This window comes from Orcinus orca, chromosome 1 (assembly GCF_937001465.1).
Source record: "Orcinus orca chromosome 1, mOrcOrc1.1, whole genome shotgun sequence".
In the NCBI taxonomy this organism is placed as follows: domain Eukaryota; kingdom Metazoa; phylum Chordata; class Mammalia; order Artiodactyla; family Delphinidae; genus Orcinus; species Orcinus orca.
In genome coordinates, this window is record NC_064559.1 from 5,085,627 (window position 1) to 5,105,006 (window position 19,380).

Consider the following 19,380-nt stretch of genomic DNA (forward strand, 5'->3'; position numbering starts at 1 on the left):
GGCCTCTCCTGTTGCGGAGCACAGGCTCCGGATGTGCAGGCTCAGCGGCCATGGCTCACGGGCCCAGCCGCTCCGCGGCATGTGGTATCTTCCCGGACCGGGGCACGAACCCATGTCCCCTGCATCGGCAGGCGGACTCTCAACCACTGCACCACCAGGGAAGCCCTCTAATGAAACAATTTAACATAAATTCAGAAAAGTATGCAAAACAAAAATGTACTTAATGATATATCTCCAAATCAACAAGCATATAATTGTCACCTGTAAGATGTCTAACATTACCATGTCCCAGAAGCCCTGTTCATGCCCTCTCCCAGTTACTGCCCCTTCATTCTCTTAAAGCTAATCACTATCTTGACTTTTATGAAAATTGATCTCTAAGCATGATCCCCAAACACTCGAATTGATTTCTGCCTGCCTTTTAAAACATTACATAAATTGAATCACATAGTACATATTCTTTTTTGTCTAGACTTTTTTGTTCAACATTATATTTGATAGATTCATACATGTAGTTGCATGTGTTAGAAGTTTGTTTATTTTCATTGATGGGTCTACTGTATGACTATAACACAATCTATGTATCCATTCTATTGTTGAAAGACATTTATATTTTTTCAGTTTGGGGCTATTGTGAATATTGCTGCTATGAATATTCTTTTATATGTCTATTGGTGTGCATCGTATACATTTACGTTGGGTATGTACCTTGGTGTGGCACTGTTGGTCGTAGTGTATATATATGTTCGATTTGAGAGATAAGGGCAAACTTTTCCAAGGTGGTTTTTACCAGTTTACACTTCTGTCAGCAGCATATGAGTGATACCATTGCCCTGTATCCTTGCCAACACTTGATATTCTGTTTTTCTGATGGGCTTGTAGTGCCATCTCATTGTGATTTTAATTTTCATTTCTCTGATTACTCATGTGATTGAATATCTTCTCATATATTTATTGGCCATTTGATGTGCTCTTTTGTGAGATGCCTGTTCTAATATCCTACTTATTGTTTTGAATTATCTGACAATGTTTTTTTGAAGTTCTTAATATATTATGGATACAAGCCCTTTGTTAGTTATATCTGTTAAAACATATTTTCTTACTTTTATGGCTTGCCTTGGAACTCTCTTGAGAGTTTTCGTTTTCTCTTTCTTGATTAGAATTTCTTAATTTTAATGTGGTCCAATTTATCGGTGTTTTCCCTTTATTTTTTTAGTGCCTTTTGTGTCCTATATAAAAAGTGTTTCCCTACCCCCAAGTCATGAAGATATTCTCCTATATTATCTTTCAGAAACTTTATAATCTTGCTTTTTACATTTAGAACTACAGTGTACGTGGAATTTATTTTTGTATCTGATGTGAAGTGTAGGGGGTTACTTCTTCCATAGGGTTATTTATATATCACAGCACCACTGTTGAAAAGACAATCATTCGCCTGCCACATTTGTTATAAATCAGGTGTGTGTATGTGTGTGAGTCTGTTTCTGGGCTTTGTGTTTTATTTCCTTGGTGTCTGTGCTACTACTTCTTTGTGCTACTACTATTCTGTCTTGATTCTTATAACGCTGCATCTGGTAGACCAAGTCTTCCAACATTGTTCATTGACCTGAAGAATGTCCTGACTGTTTCTTGCCTTTTGCATTTACAAGTACATTTTAGAGTTAATTTGTCAAGTTTCAAAAAGCCATTAAGTGGTTTTGATTGAGATTACATTTTAAGGTATAGGTCATTTTTTGGGGGGGAGGAATTGATATCTTTATAGTAATATATTGTGAAATATTAAAATCATGTATCACTCTATTTAGGTCATCTTTAATTTTTGTCAATAATCTTTTATAATTTCTGAGTAAAGGTCTTACACATCTTTCTTTAGAATTAATTTCTAGACTAGTTATGATATTATCATAAACAACATACATATTTAAAATTTTTCATTTTATAACTCCTCAATGCTGGTATAGAGAAAAGCACATGGTTTTTTGTATTTTGACTGATTCCTACTTTATTTTGAAAGTAGTGTTAGCACGGTATTTTTTCCCTATCCTTTTACTTTTAACATAGTTGTATTTTCATATTTAATATGGGTTTCTTGTGGACAGCATATAGTTGAGTTTTGCTTTTTTTTATCCAATCTGACAATATCTTTCCTTTAAATGTGATTATTTATATAATTGGGTTTAAATCCACTATCTCGCTGTGTCTTTTTTTTCCCATCTACTATTTCTTCACCTTTTTTTTTCTGCCTTCTTTTGAATTAGTTGAACATTTTAATGGTTCTATTTACCTCCTTTTCTCAGTCTGGAAAAATCTTTAGCATCAGCTTTCACCTGGTTGCTCAATTCAGCAACCCAGGGTTATTTTTAATGTCTTTTTCTCCCCCACATCTATTCAATCATGAAATTCTGTCAACTTTACATGACATGATAGAAAGCCTAGAAGGGAACATAGGCAAATCATTCTCTGACATAAATTGTAGCAATATTTTCTTAGATCAGTCTCCCAAGGCAAAAGAAATGAAAGCAAAAATAAACAAGTGGGACCTAAAAGCTTTTGCACAGCAAAGGAAACCAGCAACAAAACCTATGGAAAAGGAGAAAATATCTACAAATGATGTGACCAACAAGGGGTTAATATCCAAAAATACAAACAGCTAATATAACTCAATATCAAAAAAACAAACAACCCAATAAAAAAAATGGGCAGAAGACCTAAATAGACATTTTCCCAAAGAAGACATACAGATAACCAACAGGCACATGAAAAGAGATTGTTAGAGAAATACAAATCAAAACCACCATGAGTTATCACCTCACACTGGTCAGAATAGCCATCATCAAAAAGTCGACAAATAGGGGCTTCCCTGGTGGTGCAGTGGTTGAGAGTCCGCCTGCCGATGCAGGGGACATGGGTTCGTGCCCGGATCCGGGAAGATACCACATGCCGCGGAGCGGCTAGGCCTGTGAGCCATGGCCGCTGAGCCTGTGCATCCAGAGCCTATTCTCCGCAACAGGAGAGGCCACAACAGTGAGAGGCAAAAGGTCTACAAATAATAAATGCTGGAGAGGGTATGGAGAGAAGGGAACCCTCATACACTGTTGGAGGGAATGTAAACTGGTGCAGCCACTATGGGAAACAGGATGGAGGTTCCTTAAAAAACTCAAAATAGAGCTACCATATGATCCAGCAATCCCACTCCTGGGTATTTATCTGAAAAAAATGAAACCTCATATTTGAGAAGACACATGCACCCAAATGTTCATAGCAGCACTATTTACAATAGCCAAGACGTGGAAACAACTCAAGTACCCATCAACAGACAATTGGCTTAAGAAGATATGTTTATATATATATACACATATATAAAATGGAATATTACTCTGCCATAAAAAGAATGAAACATTGCATTTGCAGCAACATGGATGGGCCTAGAGAATATTATACTTAGTGAAGTAAGTCAGACAGACAAATACAAACACTATATCATATCACTTATATGTGAAATCTAAAAAATAATACAAATGAATCTATATACAAAACAGAAATAGACTCACAGACATAGAAAACAAACTTATGGTTACCGAGGGAGGGAAGGAGAGACAAATTAGGAGTATGGAATTAACAGATGCAAACTCGTATGCGTAAAATAAATAGGCAAGAAGGATTTACTGTATAGCACAGGGAATTATATTCAATATCTCATAATAACCTATAATGGAATGTAATCTGAAAAAATGTATATAATTAAATCACTTGGCTGTGGACCTGAAACATATACAATATTGTAAATCAACTATACTTTAATAAAAAAATAAATAAAACAAAATAAAATTTAACACTAAGACTTCCCTGGTAGTGCAATGGTTAAGAATCCGCCTGCCAATGCATGGGACATGGGTTCAAGCCCTGTTTGGGGAAGATCCCATATGCCGCGGAGCAACTAAGCCTGTGCACCACAATTACTGAACATGCGCTCTAGAGCCTGTGAGCCATAACTACTGAGCCCGCGTGCCTAGAGCCCATGCTCCACAACAAGAGAAGCCACCACAGTGAGAAGCCTGCGCACCTCAATGAAGAGTAGCCCCCGCTCACCACAACTAGAGAAAGCCCGCACGCAGCAACAAAGACCCAATGCAGCCAAAAATAAATAAATAAAATACATAAATTTATAGAAAAATAAATAAATAAAATTTAACACTAAAGAGAAAAAAATTCTGTCAATTTTACTTTTATACTGCTTTGTACTAAATATTTTCTATCTTTGTTGCTTGATTTCTCTTGTTCATGCATTTATCTCTCACCTATTGATGTTTATTTGCAATGTCTTCATTTGTGATGATCCCCTTTTTCCACGCTTCAGAGTAATTTAAGATTCAATACTGATAAAAAGATTTCAGTGTCCATCTAATACATCAACTACATAGAGACTTTTATTTAGTTGTATAGACTAAATAAAAGTCTTCATATTTTTATTCTTCTCACTGACCACCTTACCTAATCAGCCCATCTCTATCTACTCTTCCACCTAGCATTCTACATTCTAGTGATACTGATTGGCCAAATATATAGCATGCCTTCTCCAGCTTCTGTGCCTTTTGCTCTATTGGAAATCATCCTTCAATCTTTGCATCTCCTCCAATGAAGGCTTCTGTACTTCTCTTCAGCTGAATTACAAGTTCCTGCCTTTCTGATTTCATTTTACCTTCTGTATTTTCATTAGAGTAAATTATAAATAGTTGTAATTGTTCATCTGTCTTTCTGTTCCTTCTTAAATCTCCTGGAGGTTAGTGGTGTCTTCGTCGTAGAAACCCAATAAATATATGTTGAATTAAAGAAAAACTGGATATCAGCAGAGGCTTGTAGATTGTATATCACTTTGGTCTGTCGTCCTGTGATTTATAGCATCCTTTTTATCATTCATCCGGCACATATTTTTTGGTATGTCAGCTATGCAGCAGTCACAATGGGAGATTCCAGGAAGATTTGATTCTTGTCTTCATGGACCTTACAGTTTATAATTGGTTTTGCCTAGAGTCACACTTTTTAAAAAATAAGAACTGATGTATGCAATTTTGAAAAAAAATTTTTGTTAGTAATCACCATTTTATGACTCAGTAATTCTCTGCAGGCCTCTGCTCAATAAAAATAAGAGTATTTGGGGTGGGCTAGGGAAAGTGATTCCAGAGGGGACACAATGATTTTCCTCTTGGGTAAAAAGAAATGAATTTAATATTAATAATTAAAATTTGCTTATAAAACACAGGGCATGGAGAAATATACTTTTTTTTTCTTTTCTAAAGGAGAGACTAAAACTTACTTATGAGGAAAAGAGTAAAATCCTGGAATCTCAATTGATGTTTTTGAGGTAAAGTATTATCATCTATTTAAAGTTATTGGCAAAACCATAATGATCTTAAAAATATGTTTGAATGTTTGCTGAAATGCCAGTTTTAGTCAGTATAGGAATTACTTGATGATATTTTATATGCAATATATGAAATTTGCTAAGAATGGTAAAGGATAAGGGGATTTGTGAAGTCCTTTTTCAAACCCCATTTCAAAGAACTGTGAGCTAAGTTATAAATTTTATCCCTTCATCAGTTGTAAAATATTTGTGTTTTCGGGCTTCCCTGGTGGCGCAGTGGTTGAGAGTCCGCCTGCCGATGCAGGGGACACGGGTTCGTGCCCCGGTCCGGGAGGATCCCACATGCCGCGGAGCGGCTGGGCCCGTGAGCCATGGCCACTGAGCCTGCGCGTCCGGAGCCTGTGCTCCGCAACGGGAAAGGCCACAACAGTGAGAGGCCCGCGTACCGCAAAAAAAAAAAAAAAAAAATTTGTGTTTTCCCATAGAAAAAAGAATCAGAAGCTGCTCTTATGGAAATTATGTTTTTAAAATAAAATAGTATAAATAAAGCACTTTAATTTTCAAATTACAAGCAAGTATTTTTTTCCTCTGTAGGTAGTCTTCGTCTAATTTTTAAATTGCAACAATAATATAATAGTTTGAGTATTTGTATACATGGTGAATTTGAGTATATATGAATTTTCATGTACTTTTTCATATGTTATCAAAAATCCCAATAAAACCTATATATTATAGATTAACCATTAGTGCTTTGTTATATATTATGAGTAGGAAAAGATAGGAGTTAATTTTTTTAAATTAAAGGTTAATTGAAATAGTGGTAATGAAATATTTTCAAGTGGAATAACCTTTAAAATATTTTTATAATTTTATTTTAATAAGTCCAATTTGAAATAAAATTTAACATCTTCCAGGCTGTACATTGTCTAGAGACATAACTAGAGTAATACTAAGAACCAGAACTCATGGCTTTTGTTGCAAATGTTATTATTCATTTATTTTAATATACTCTTATGCTTTTCATGCCTCATAAGGTTGAGGATTTCTCTAGAGATCTTTACTAGAGCTTTCATGAAGAAACCTAAACTTTTAAAAGGTGATCTAATTTTTGGTTTCTTGATTTGCTATATGTTGATTTCTATTGTGTTTTGGTTCTTCAGTTTTTAAAGTGATATATTTCTAGGTCATTATATTTTTGGGAATGTGACTTATTTTGTCTCATTCACAATTCAACTATGCAATCTTTAATTACATTAAAACGTCACTTTGCAATGGACCAGACTTTGTTTCCTGCATTCTTCTGTTTCCTCATTTTCTTTTAGTATAATTTAAGATTATTTAAAGAAGCATTTTCTTAAAGAAAGAAATAAAATCACTACTCTTATAAACTCTGGTTTTACGTTACCTTTTTGTTTTTAATTTTCTTTTTGCCATTTCATGTAACTGAATCTACTTGAGTGTTTTGAATTTGAACCTGACAGAAATAGTAATGGAGACTCTGACTTTGGAATGTACTTCTAAAGTTCTTTTTAAGCCTTTGAAAGTCAGACTTTTTCTACATGATAAGTAGAAAGAAAACTTATTATGTTGTAGATATCATCTTGGGAATAGGACATCAACAGCTCCTATTTTTCTGCTTCAGCGTGTCATTAGATTAGCTTTTTTTAACCCTTAGATTTCCTGTAGATCTTTCCCACCTCTCCCAGGCTGTCTCAAAGCCCCCTAAATCCCAAGAGTCGAGGTAGTATGTGACAGCCAGGTGTCTTGATTATTGGCTTCTCCTTTGTGACAGTGAACAAATTAGGATGGCTATAAATCTCTGAATTTAATAGAAACAGCAGAGAGTAGTCTGAGCCAGAGATAAAGTGCCTGCCTTCAGCAGTCTAAGAATTTAAGAACAACTTTTTCCTTTTTAAGTTAGGAAGTTTTAAAAAAATACAACATGAAAGGGATGTGTATGCAAGGAAGCTCAGTTACCCAAGTTGACTTTACCAAAGCTTTTTTGGGCAGGGGGAGGAAAATACAACCCATATACTGGTCTTTTAATCCTTGACAAGTCAACTTGGAGAAAAACCTCATCCAAGAGCTATCCCATTAAAACAAACAAAGAGCACACACACACAGTTCCTCAGCCCTTTCTTTACCAAGTTGCATATTTCCAGCTAATAGCTGCTACTTATGAAATCTTATGTCTGGCAAGTTCTAACTTCTTTCTGTAGCCCACTCTCTTTTGAAGCAGTTCTTTGTAGATTAGATAATTTTTTTTGAATTTTATTTATTTTTTTATACAGCAGGTTCTTATTAGTTATCTATTTTATACATATTAGTGTATATATGTCAATCCCAATCTCCCAATTCATCCCACCACCACCACTGCTCCCCCACCCACTGCTTTCCTCCCTTGGTGTCCATAACGTTTGTTCTCTACATCTGTGTCTCTATGGATAATTTTCTTTTTTTTTTTTACTGAAGAAAAATGAACAGTAATAAATTACTCATGCATAAAATCCATTTTCTTTATGTGATCTTTTAAGGTTGTCTTTACAAATTTTAAGGGGTGAACATTTGAGATAGGGTATTTCCCTCAATTCAAGGATATTGTGTTATGTTGCTCCACCCCTTTATTAAGAGAAACTATTTAGGATTTGTGTTTGGAGTTTTATTTTTTTGTGTGGAGATAGGATCCTGTGAAAAAAAAGCCAGTATCAGAGGCAGACTAATCTGTTAAAATCCTAAAACAACTTGAAATTTAATATTTTCAAGGCTCATTTTATTCAAAGTGTCAATTAGGATAATCACACTTACATTTTAGGGCTGTGGTAAGAACTAATAAGGTACTGTATGTAAAGCACCTAATAAGGTAAGCACCAGTAAATGATAGTAGTTATTACTATGATGATACATTTAGAAGTAGTATACTTTTACCTGGCCATTTGCTGGAACTTTTTTCCCTTCTTTTTAGGAAAGACCTAGTTGAATATCAGAAAAATTGTGAAGATCTTAAAGAGCGACTAAAGCATAAAGAGTCTCTTCTTGCTGCTAATATTTCTAACCGTGTTGGTGGTCTTTGTTTGAAATGTGCTCAGCATGAAGCTGTGCTTTCCCAAACCCATAATAATGTTCACATGCAGACCATTGAAAGACTGTCTAAGTAAGTATGTTTCTATATGTGGAGTCTTTGGCAACATGGAAACTCATATCTTTAAATGGGCACAGTAGTTTTTTATCCCCATGCTAAATCGCATGTTAAGCTTCAAATAAAATGGATTTTAAAAGGTCCCTTCATTGTAGCTTTCTTAAAGACAGAATATGTGGGTTCTGCCAACTGTGTATAGCCATGTCATTTTGGACAAATAATTTTATCTTTCTTGGTTTCAGTCTCATCTGAAATGAGAGAATTGAAGTAGATAACCTTTATAATTCTGTTCATTTCTATAACTCTATAATTGCAAATCCAGCACTATTCATAACAAAACTGAGTTTGAGAGGAATTCTTTCGATTTTGCCTTATTTTGGATATCTCTGCTGTAGTATAGGTAAAGTGAGTTTTTATCAAGTTTTTATCATGTGACTGTTATGAAGAATATTATGAGTACACTGGAAGAAGGGCCCACTATATCCCATAATTAATATTTGAGGATCGACTAAGGACAAATTACAAATGAGCTTTTATGGAGTCAAAGTTTTCATCTAGGCTGAAATACTACAGTTTTCTGTGTACATCTTTTTTGTTTTGTTTTCAGTATTCCAGAGGAAGCCCTTTCCTATGAAAATTATATTCTGTAGAAGTTGAGAATTATTATTTAATATACCATCCAATGATGATTTATAGAGGGTGTTCTCTCTTACATGCCTTCTACTTTTCTCTAAGCTCAAGGTCACCTCTCTCTGTCTGTTGGGTTCATTTAAATAGTTCAAACATCACTTCCTCTTAGAAGTATTCTCTCACCAACCTCACCCCATTTTGTCCTCAATTGATTTAGGGTCCTTCCTCCTGTAACTTTATAATATATTGTGTATACTTGCAGACAGCAACTGTGTTTTGTTTATTTCTGTATCCCTGGCTTCTAGCAGAGTACCTGGCCTACAGGCATTTTGGTATTTATTGCTTAACATCAGAGATCGTCTAATTGGAACTGGTGTCAGGAGTCGAAAGACTTGGTCAATAAAGTTGGTTTTGAACTTTGGACAAATGACTTTACTTCCCTAAGTTTGGAGTCTTCTTTTGTTTGGGGGAATAATACCTACCTTTTGGGATATTATAGATGCAGCTTAGCCTTGTGACTAGAGCACTAGCTTTTGAGTCAATCTGCCTGGGTCCATACTTTGGTTCTACTGATAACTTACTATCTAACCTCACAAAAATTACTTAATTTCTCATGCCTCAATTCCCCCATTTGAAAATGGAGATAAAAGTACCTAATAGTGTTATATTTGAGGGGACACTGAAAGAATACCTATATAGTGCTTAAAACAGTTCCTGCCATATTGTAAATTCTCTATAAATAATAAAACCCTTCTGTACCTCGCCTACTTTAGAAGCAGTCAAAATGTCTGGTAGCCATGGTTTCTACATATGACTAACCTATTGTCTGTTGTATAAAAACTGAATTTCTCCAGTGGTAGTTTTCATGATCTACAGTGGTAGTCCTGCTTTTTGTTAAATATTATATTAATTCTTAAATATACTATTAACTTATATATATTTAACATAATGACAATTTATTAAGTATGTTAAATATATTTTCAGATACAAGTAACGTGTGGTAAACATTTCTTATATGCCAAGGACTGTGCCAGATAATTTAAAAACATAATCTCTTTTAATCTTTGTAAAGCATTGGTGAGGTAAATACATTACCCTCATTTTACAACTAAGGAAACTGAGGCTCAGAGAAGTTAAAAATTTGCTTGTTTATATTTGAAAAAAGAATGGAATCATACTTCACAAAAGTAAATTCAAGATGGTTTAAAGACGTAGATATGATTCTAGACTACAAAAGTATTAGAAGAAAATATAGAAAAATATCTTTATGGCCTTGGGCTAATTAAAGTTCTGAGCATGACGAGGGAAGTGAGAGTCATAAAGGAAAAAAAAAAACTTGACTCCATTAAAACAAAACATCCTTATGATACAATATTACAAACTAAAAAGATGGGAAAATATTTACATTTTATATAACAAAAATTTTGGTACAATGTATAAATAATTTCCTTTGAAAGAAACAGAAAAGAAAAACTGCCCAGTTGCAAAATGGATATAGATTAGGAACTGGTAAGCAATAAAAGAGGAAGATAATACACGAGGAAGTACTGATTCGTTTTTTCTTTAATTGAAGTGTAATTGACCCACAATACTATGTTAGTTCCAGGTGTACAACATAGTGATTTGATAATTCTATACATTTGCAAAATGATCACCATAACAAGTCTAGTAATATCTGTCACCATGCAAAATTATTACAATATTATTAACTATATTCCCCATGCTGTACATTTCATCCTTTTGACTTATTTATTTTGTAACTAGAAGTTTGTAGTGCTTATTCTCACCTGTTTTACTCATCCTTCCAAACCCCTCCTCTCTGGCAACCACCTGTTTGTTCTCTGTATCTATGAGTCTGTTTCTATTCTGTTATGTTTGTTCATTTGTTTTGTTTTGTTTTTCAGGTTCCACATATAAGTGAAATCATATGGTATTTGTCTTTCTCTGTGTGACTTATTTTAGTTAGCATAATACCCTCTAAGTCCATCCATATTGTTGCAGATGGCAAGATTTTATTCCTTTGTATGGCTGAGTAATATTTCATTGTTTATGTATGTATATATACACACATACATCACATACTCTTTAATCCATTCATCTGTTGATGGACATGTAGGTTGCTTTTATATCATGGCTATTGGAAATAAGACTGCAATGAACATAGGGGTGCATACATCCTTTTGAATTTCTGTTTTTGTTTTCCTCTGAAAAATACCCAGAAGTGAAATTGCTGGATCCTATGGTAGTCTACTTTTAATTTTTTGAGGAACTTCCATACTGTTTTACCTAATGGCTTACTAATTTACATTTCCAACAACAGTGCTCTAGAGTTGCCTTTTTTCCACATCTTTGCCAACACTTGTTATTTGTTGTCATTTTGATGATAACCATTCTGACAGGTATGAAGTGCTATCTAATTGTGCATTTTCCTGATGATTAGTGTTGCTGAGCATCTTATCATGTGGCTATTGGCCATCTATTTGAGTTCTTTGGAAAAATGTCTATTCAGGTCCTCTGCTCAGTTTTTAATCAGGCTATTTTTTTATGTTGAGTTGTATGAGTTCTTTGGATATTTACCCCTTATCAGATACGTCATTTGGATATTAACCCCTTATCAGGTACATAGTTTGCCAATATCTTCTCCCATTCAGAAGGCTGCCTTTTCATTTTGTTGATAGTTTCCTTCACTGTGTAAAAGCATTTTAGTTTGATGTAGTCACACTTGTTTATTTTTGTTTTGTTTCTCTTGTGAGGAGATATATCAAAAAAATATTGCTAAGACCAATGTCAAAGAGCATACTGGCTATGTTTTCTTCTAGGAGTTTTATAGTTGCAGGTCTTACATTTAATTCTTTAATCCATTTTCAGTTTATATGTGTTTATGGTGTGAAAAAGTAGTCCAGTTTGACTCTTTTGCATGTAGCTGTCAAGGTTTACTAACACCATTCATTGAAGAGGCTGTCTTTTCCCCATTGTATGTTCTTGCCTACTTTGTCATAGATTAATTGACCATGTAAGCATGGGTTTATTTCTGGGCTCTCTGTTCTGTTCCATTGGTCTATGTGTCCATTTTTGTGCCAGTACCATATTGTTTTGATTACTGTAGCTTTGTAGTATAGTTTGAAATCAGGGAGTGTGATACCTTCATCTCTGTTCTTCTTTCTCAACATTGTTTTGGCTATTCAGGGTCTTTTGTTTCCAAACATATTTTAGAATTATTTTCTCTGGTTCTGTGAAAAATGCCATTGGTATCTTGATAGGGATTGCATTGAATCTGTAGATTACCTTGGGTACTATGGACATTTTAACAATATTAATTCTTTCAATCCGTGAACAGGGGATATCTTTCCATTTGTTCTGCCGTCTTCAATTTCTTTCATTAGTGTTTTATAGCTGTCCAATTATAGGTCTTTTACCTCCTTAGTTAGATTTATTTTTAGGTATTTTTTTCTTTTTAATGCGATGGGAAATTGGATTGTTTTATTAAATGCTCTTTCTGATAGTTTATTGTTAATGTATAGAAATTCAGCAGATTTCTGTATATTAATTTTGTATCCTAGAACTTTACTGGATTCATTGATGACTATTATTTTTTTGATGGCATCTTGGGGATTTTTTACATATAGTATCATGTCATCTGCAAACAATGACAGTTTTACTTCTTCCTTTCCAATTTGGATTCCTTTTATTTCTTGTCTGATTGCTGTGGCTAGGACTTCCAATACTATGTTGAATAAAAGTGGTGAGCGTCAAAATTAAATAAGTTGACTGTGTAGAGTAAGTGGAGCTGCAAGTATCATCTCACACCGGTCAGAATGGCCATCTTCAAAAAATCTACAAACAATAAATGCTGGAGAGGGTGTGGATAAAAGGGAACCTTCATACACTGCTGGTGGGAATGTAAATTGATACAGCCACTATGGAGAACAGTATGGAGGTTCCTTAAAAAACTAAAAATAGAACTACCATATGACCCAGCAATCCCACTACTGGGCATATACACTGAGAAAACCATAATCCAAAAAGAGTCATGTACCACAATGTTCATTGCAGCTCTGTTTACAATAGCCAGGACTTGGAAGCAATGTAAGTGTCCATTGACAGATGAATGGATAAAGAAGATGTGGCACATATATACAATGGAATATTACTCAGCCATAAAAAGAAATGAACTTGAGTTATTTGTAGTGAGGTGGATGGACCTAGAGTCTGTCATACAGAGTGAGGTAAGTCAGAAAGAGAAAAACAAATACCATACGCTAACACATATATATGGAATCTAAGAAAAAAAAAAAAGGTCATGAAGAACCCAGGGGCAAGACGGGAATAAAGACGCAGACCTACTAGAGAGTGGACTTGAGGGCATGGGGAGTGGGAAGGGTAAGCTGGGACAAAGTGAGAGAGTGGCCTGGACATGTATACATTACCAAATGTAAAATAGATAGCTTGTGGGAAGCAGTCACATAGCACAGGGAGATCAGCTCAGTGCTTTGTGACCAGCTGGGAGGGTGGGAGGGAGGGAGATGCAAGAGGGAAGAGATATGGGGATATATGTATATGTATAATTAATTCACTGTGTTATAAAGCAGAAACTAACACACCATTGTAAAGCAATTATACTCCAATAAAAATGTTAAAAAACAAAACAAAACCAACACAGCCAAAATAAATAAATAAATAAATGTATTAAAAAAAAAAAGAAGAAGAAGTAAGGGTGCCTGTTAAGCAACGATTGGCTGGGGCTTGAAATGATTGCTTAGTTACAAGGAGGGACCTTGAGACCATCAGGTTGCAGGTGGCAGCTGCCAGCAGATACTGTTATGAGAATAGCTGGTGGTGTCCTTGAGTCTGATACTGTGATAGGGAAGAACAAATCTGACTCCATATAAAATCTGTTTCTTTTACTTTAACCTTTGTATTCTATGGCTTTTGCTTCAAGTTAAGAATGTTGCCTATAGCCTGAAATATACAGGATAGCCCATTCTCAAGGCTCTGACCTTTAAGAGTATAACACTTTTCCATTCATATAGAGATAAAAAGTTGCAGAACAGAGAGTAACAGTTGTTTTGTTGGAGGTTTACAGGAACATTGTGACCTAACCTTCATGGACAAAGGATTCCTGCACCAAGAAGTTTGCAACAACCAACCTCACCCCTCCCTCAGCTTGCCCTTAAAAATATTTTGCTGAAACCATTCAGGGAGTTAGGGTTTCTGGGGCGATCAGTCCCCCATTTTCCTTGCACGCCCCTGCAATAAACCTTTCTCTGCTCCCCCCGCCCGCCCCCTGTCCAAAAAGTGGTGAGAGTGGGAATCCTTGTCTTATTCCTGATCTTAGAGGAAATGCTTTCTGCTTTTCACTGTTGATTGTGATGTTAGCTGTGGGCTTATCATGTATGGCCCTTATTATGTTGAGGTATGTTCCCTCTAAACATATTTTCTGGAGAGGTTTTATTATAAATGAATGTTGAATTTTGTCAGAAAGCTTTTTCTGCATCTACTGAGATGATCATATGGTTTTTATTCTTCAGTTTGTTAATGTGGTGTATCACACTGATTGATTTGCAGATATTGAAAAATCCTTTCATTCCTAGGATAAATCCCATTTGATCATGGTGTATGATCCTTTTAATGTATTGTTGGATTTGGTTTGCTAGTATTTTGCTGAGGATATTTAATTTCCATCTAGGTTCTTCAGTCTGGTTTTGGTGTCAGGGTGATGCTGGCCTTCCAAAATGGGCTTGGAAGAGTTCCTTCCTCTGCAGTTTTTTTGGAATAGTTTGAGAAGGATAGGTATTAACTCTTCTCTGAACATTTGGTAGAATTCACCTGTGAAGCCACCTGGTCCTAGACTTTGGTTTGTTGGGAGATTTTTTAAATTACTAATTCAATTTCATTATGAGTAATTGGTCTACTCATATGTTCTATTTCTTTCTGGTTCAGTATTGGGAGATTGTACATTTCTGGGAATTTGTCCATTTCTTCTGGGTTGTTCATTTTATTGGCATAATATTGTTCATAATAATCTCTTATGATCCTTTGAGTTTCTGTGGTGTTGGTTGTAACTTCTCGTTCATCTTTTCTATTGTTGTTTTAGTCTCTATTTCGTTTATTTCCACTCTGATCTTCATGATTTCTATCCTTCCGCTAACTTTGGGCTTTGTTTGTTCTTCTTTTTCTACTACCTTTAGGTGTAAGGTTAGGTTATTTATTTGAGATTTTTCTTGTTTCCTGAAGTAGGCTTGTATCTCTATAAACTTCCCTCTTAGAATTGCTTTTGCTGCATCCCATAGATTTTGGATCATCATGTTTTCATTTTCATTTATCTACAGGTATTTTTTATTTCTTCTTTGATATCTTCAGTGGCCCATTGGTTGTTTTTAGCATATTGTTTATACTCCATGTATTTGTGGTTTTTGTAGTTTTTTTTTTTCTCATAGGTGATTTCAAGGTCAGAAAAGATGCTTGATATGATTTCAATTTTTTTTTAATTTACTGAGGCTTGTTTCATGTCCTAGCATGTGATCTTTCTTGGAGAATGGAGAGAATGTATAATCTGCTGGTTTTGGATGAAATGTTCCACATATATCTATTAAGTTATTTGGTCTAATGTATCATATAAGGACAGTGTTCCCTTATTGATTTTTCTGTTTGGATGATCTGTCCATTGATTTAAGTGGGATATTAAGGTCCACTTCTATTATTGTGTCAGTAGCTCCCTTTATGGTTGTTAATATTTGCTTTATGTATTTAGGTGCTCCTATGTTGGGTGCATATATATTTATACTTGTTATATCATCTTCTTGGATCAATCCCTTGATCGTTATGTAATGTCCTTCTTTGTCTCTTGTTACACTCTTTGTTTTAAAGTCTATTTTGTCTGATAAAAGTATTGCTGCCCCCAGCTTTGTTTTGATTTTCATTTGCATGGATTATCTTTTTCCATCCTCTCACTTTCAATCTTTGTGTGTCTTTAGATCTGAAGTGAGTTTCTTGTAGGCATCATATATACAGGTGTTGTTTCTGTATCCATTCAGCCACTCTGTGTCTTTAGATTGGAGGCTTTAGTCCATTTACATTTAAAATAATTAGTGATAAGTCTGTATTCATTGCCATTTTGTTAGTTGTTTTGGGGTTATTCTTGAAGTTCTTTTCTGTCCCTTCTTTTTTTGCTATTTTCCTTTTTCATTTTATGACTTTTTAGTTTCTTGTTTGTATTTCTTTCTCTTGTGTGTGTCTACTATTCTGTCTTCCAGTTTGCTGATTTTTCCTATGTATTATCTAACCTACTATTGATTCCTTCTAGTGTATTTTTAAATTTCGGTTATATATTCTTCAGCTCTGTTTGATTCCTTTTGTATTTTCTAAGTTTTTGTTAAACATCTTCCTGTGTTCATCCACTTTCCTCCCAAATTCATTGTGCATGTTTATGATCATTACCTTGAACTCTTTATTAGAGACTGCTTATCTCCACTTCACCTAGTTCTTCTTTGCAAGTTTTATCTTATTTTAAAAGGTATTCATTCTGTTACTATTCAAGGAAATACATTTAAAAATGCCAACTATCAAATTGGTGAACATTTAAAAAAGGTCTCAAGAATGATGAGGCTATGAATAAGTGTGTATTTTCATACCCTGCTGGTGGAACTATAAATTGACACTACTTTGAAGGGTAATTTAGCACTATTCATTAATATTTAAATTATGTATTACACATTTCAGAATCTACCATAGAGAATGTATGTATGTGCATAATGGGGCATTTGTAGGAACTCTTTTTGCAACATTATTTGTGATGGTGTCATGATATTGTGATTTAATAAGAAATATGTATTTTGGTCTTCATCTCCTGTTCCCTGTATAGAGCTCCTAAAACTCTTGTATTTTTCTAAGTGGTGAAAGTAATAGGTACATATTTTGTACTAATATTTGGGTTTTGTCCCCTGCTTCTGAAATAGGTTGTTATTCTTAAGAAGCCCATTTCAACCACTCCTGAGTTTATGTTAAGTAGATGACTTTTGGAAACCCACTAAGGATGGGAGTGCTGGTTGCCACAGAAACCATCCATATGATTAGAAGATTGGAATTTTCAGTCTCTACTCCCCAGCCTTTAGGAAGGGGAAGGGCTGGAGATGGAGTCCAGTCACCAATGGCAATGATTTAATCAAGCATGCCTATGGAACTTCTATAAAAACGCTAAGCAATGGAGTTTAGGGAGCTTCTGGATTGGTCAAAACATTGAGGTAGTAGAGGGTGGCACTCCCAGACAGGGCATGGAAGGTCCACACCCCTTTCCACATACCTTGCCCTAGGCATCTCTTCTGTTTATCTGTTCATGAGTTGGGTCTTTTATAATAAAGGGGAAATAGTAAGGAAAACACTTTCCTGAGTTCTGTGAACTGTTCTAGCAAAGTGTTTAATCCTAGAAGGGGTCATGGGAACCCATGATTTCTGGCCAGTTGGTCAGAGATACAAGATACCTGGGACTTGCAATTGGCACCTAAAGTGGAGGGCAGTTTTGTGGGACTGAGCCTTAACCTGTGGGGTCTGTACCAACTCCAGGCAGTTAGTGTCAGAATTGAGTTAGTGTCCACTGAGAATTAAGAGAAGTGCTGTATGTGGAAAACCTACACATGTGGTATCAGAAGTGTTGTGAATACAGAAACTGGGTGTAGAAGAAAACAAGAGGTTTTTCTTTTAGATGTGAACAACCTAAATATTCTTCAAAGAAGAATAACTAAACTACAGTTGAGATAACTATGACATTTTATGCACAGCCAAAAAAAAATGATTGAAGTAGATCTATATGTACTAATGTGGGACCAAGTTCCAAAATATGTTGTTGAAGGAAAAAAATAAAACAAGATGAGAAAGACATACCTGGTATGAAACTGTTTGTATTCCTTCAGAGGTCCATTCACAACCTTACTATATATTTTCTCCAGGTTCATACATATGCATAGAGAAAGATATGAAAGAATAAACACACAATATTTAACAGTGATTACCACTGGAGAAGTAGAAGAAGGCATTGAAATTGAAAGTATGTGTTAAATAGGTCCCTAACCATATTGGTAATTAATTTATTATAAGGAGAAAGTAATGAAAATTTAATTTTAAAATGGAAAAAGCATATTCAAAGTCATGCAGATAAAGAGGATAGTCTAAGATAAACTAAGTAGTCTGACAAAACCAATCAACAAATAAAAAACTTTTTTTCCCCCTATTATATTGCATTTCATATTATCCTTTTAGGTCATGAGAAAAATATTTTGAAAGGAAGCTACAGTGTTTTCATTGATTCCAAGTCTGGCAGTCATTTAGGAATTAGATTCTTGCTCAGTTATATATTTCTTTGTCTCTATCCTAAATTTCAGCTCTTAGCCTCTTAAAATAAATGTTAACCTTCTCAGTTCGGTTTTCTGCTTTGTCAGCATGTCGTTGGCTCATGTTCTACCTTAATAACAGTATACTATGGAAGGTTTCTGCTTTTATTACAAATGAAAATCTTTGTCTATATGACCTAAGCTGGTGTTCAGTTTCTTTCAGTTTAGTAATGCAGAATGCTGAATACTGAGTGTATGCTGACTTTGAAGAGTGACCAAAACTTTTTACGTTTGGATTTCTAGTTTGAAGCATAGGTAGAAGCCTGAACCCTCAAAGAACTGTATCATAGTATTTCCTTCATGACTCTAATATGGATTTTTAAAAAGTTATATCCCAAATATGATAAATCAAAAGAGTTTCCTGGCCTCTATTCAAAATGTAGCATTGTAACACTAGTTTTAAACTATGTTGTTGATTTTTTAGCATGTAATTTATTGACTATGTGACACAACATTGGGCAGCTGAAAAGGAGAGGATCAGGCACAACTTGGAGACCAGACAACCCATATGTTTGTGGTGTTTTGTTAGGGCACTTGGGACTTTTTGGAGGGAATACTTAACGACTGCTGAGTACATTGGATATAATTTAAAAGTTGGTTTGAAGTCCTTATAGTATTTTTTAATTTCTGCCTTCCACTCAGACCTCATTATGTCATGAACTAGGTAAGAGCAACAATAACCGCTCTTTCTTTCTTAATGATCAAAATACTTTCAAATGGGAATCAGGGTGGAACTGCTTTATATTAAATTCCTTTCTGTAGCTCATAGTGCCTTGGAGGAGCTTCAGTGTACTTTTCAGACAGGAGAAATGATTACTACTGTACTATCCTGGGACTTCAGTCCAGCTTGTGACTTGGGGGTGGGTGAT

The 19,380-nt window shown here is 34.9% G+C and overlaps 1 protein-coding gene across 13 annotated transcripts in view; it reads left to right on the forward strand.

The window, feature by feature from the left end:
- The window catches only part of SDCCAG8 (SHH signaling and ciliogenesis regulator SDCCAG8), a 267,820-nt gene that overhangs the window by 47,500 nt on the left and 200,940 nt on the right, over positions 1 to 19,380 (forward strand). For 11 of the 13 annotated variants that reach the window (XR_007478804.1, XR_004479471.2, XM_004284509.4 and 8 more), the window contains 2 exons: positions 5,298 to 5,362; positions 8,325 to 8,513. The exons of 1 other annotated variant lie outside the window; for it this stretch is intronic. Coding sequence is in view for 10 of the 12 variants with exons in the window: in XM_004284509.4 (XP_004284557.2) it covers positions 5,298 to 5,362; positions 8,325 to 8,513 (254 nt within the window). In the remaining 2 variants the exon portion in view is untranslated. The remainder of the gene's footprint in view (positions 1 to 5,297; positions 5,363 to 8,324; positions 8,514 to 19,380) is intronic. One more of the 13 variants, XM_033414403.2, reaches the window with a different exon arrangement.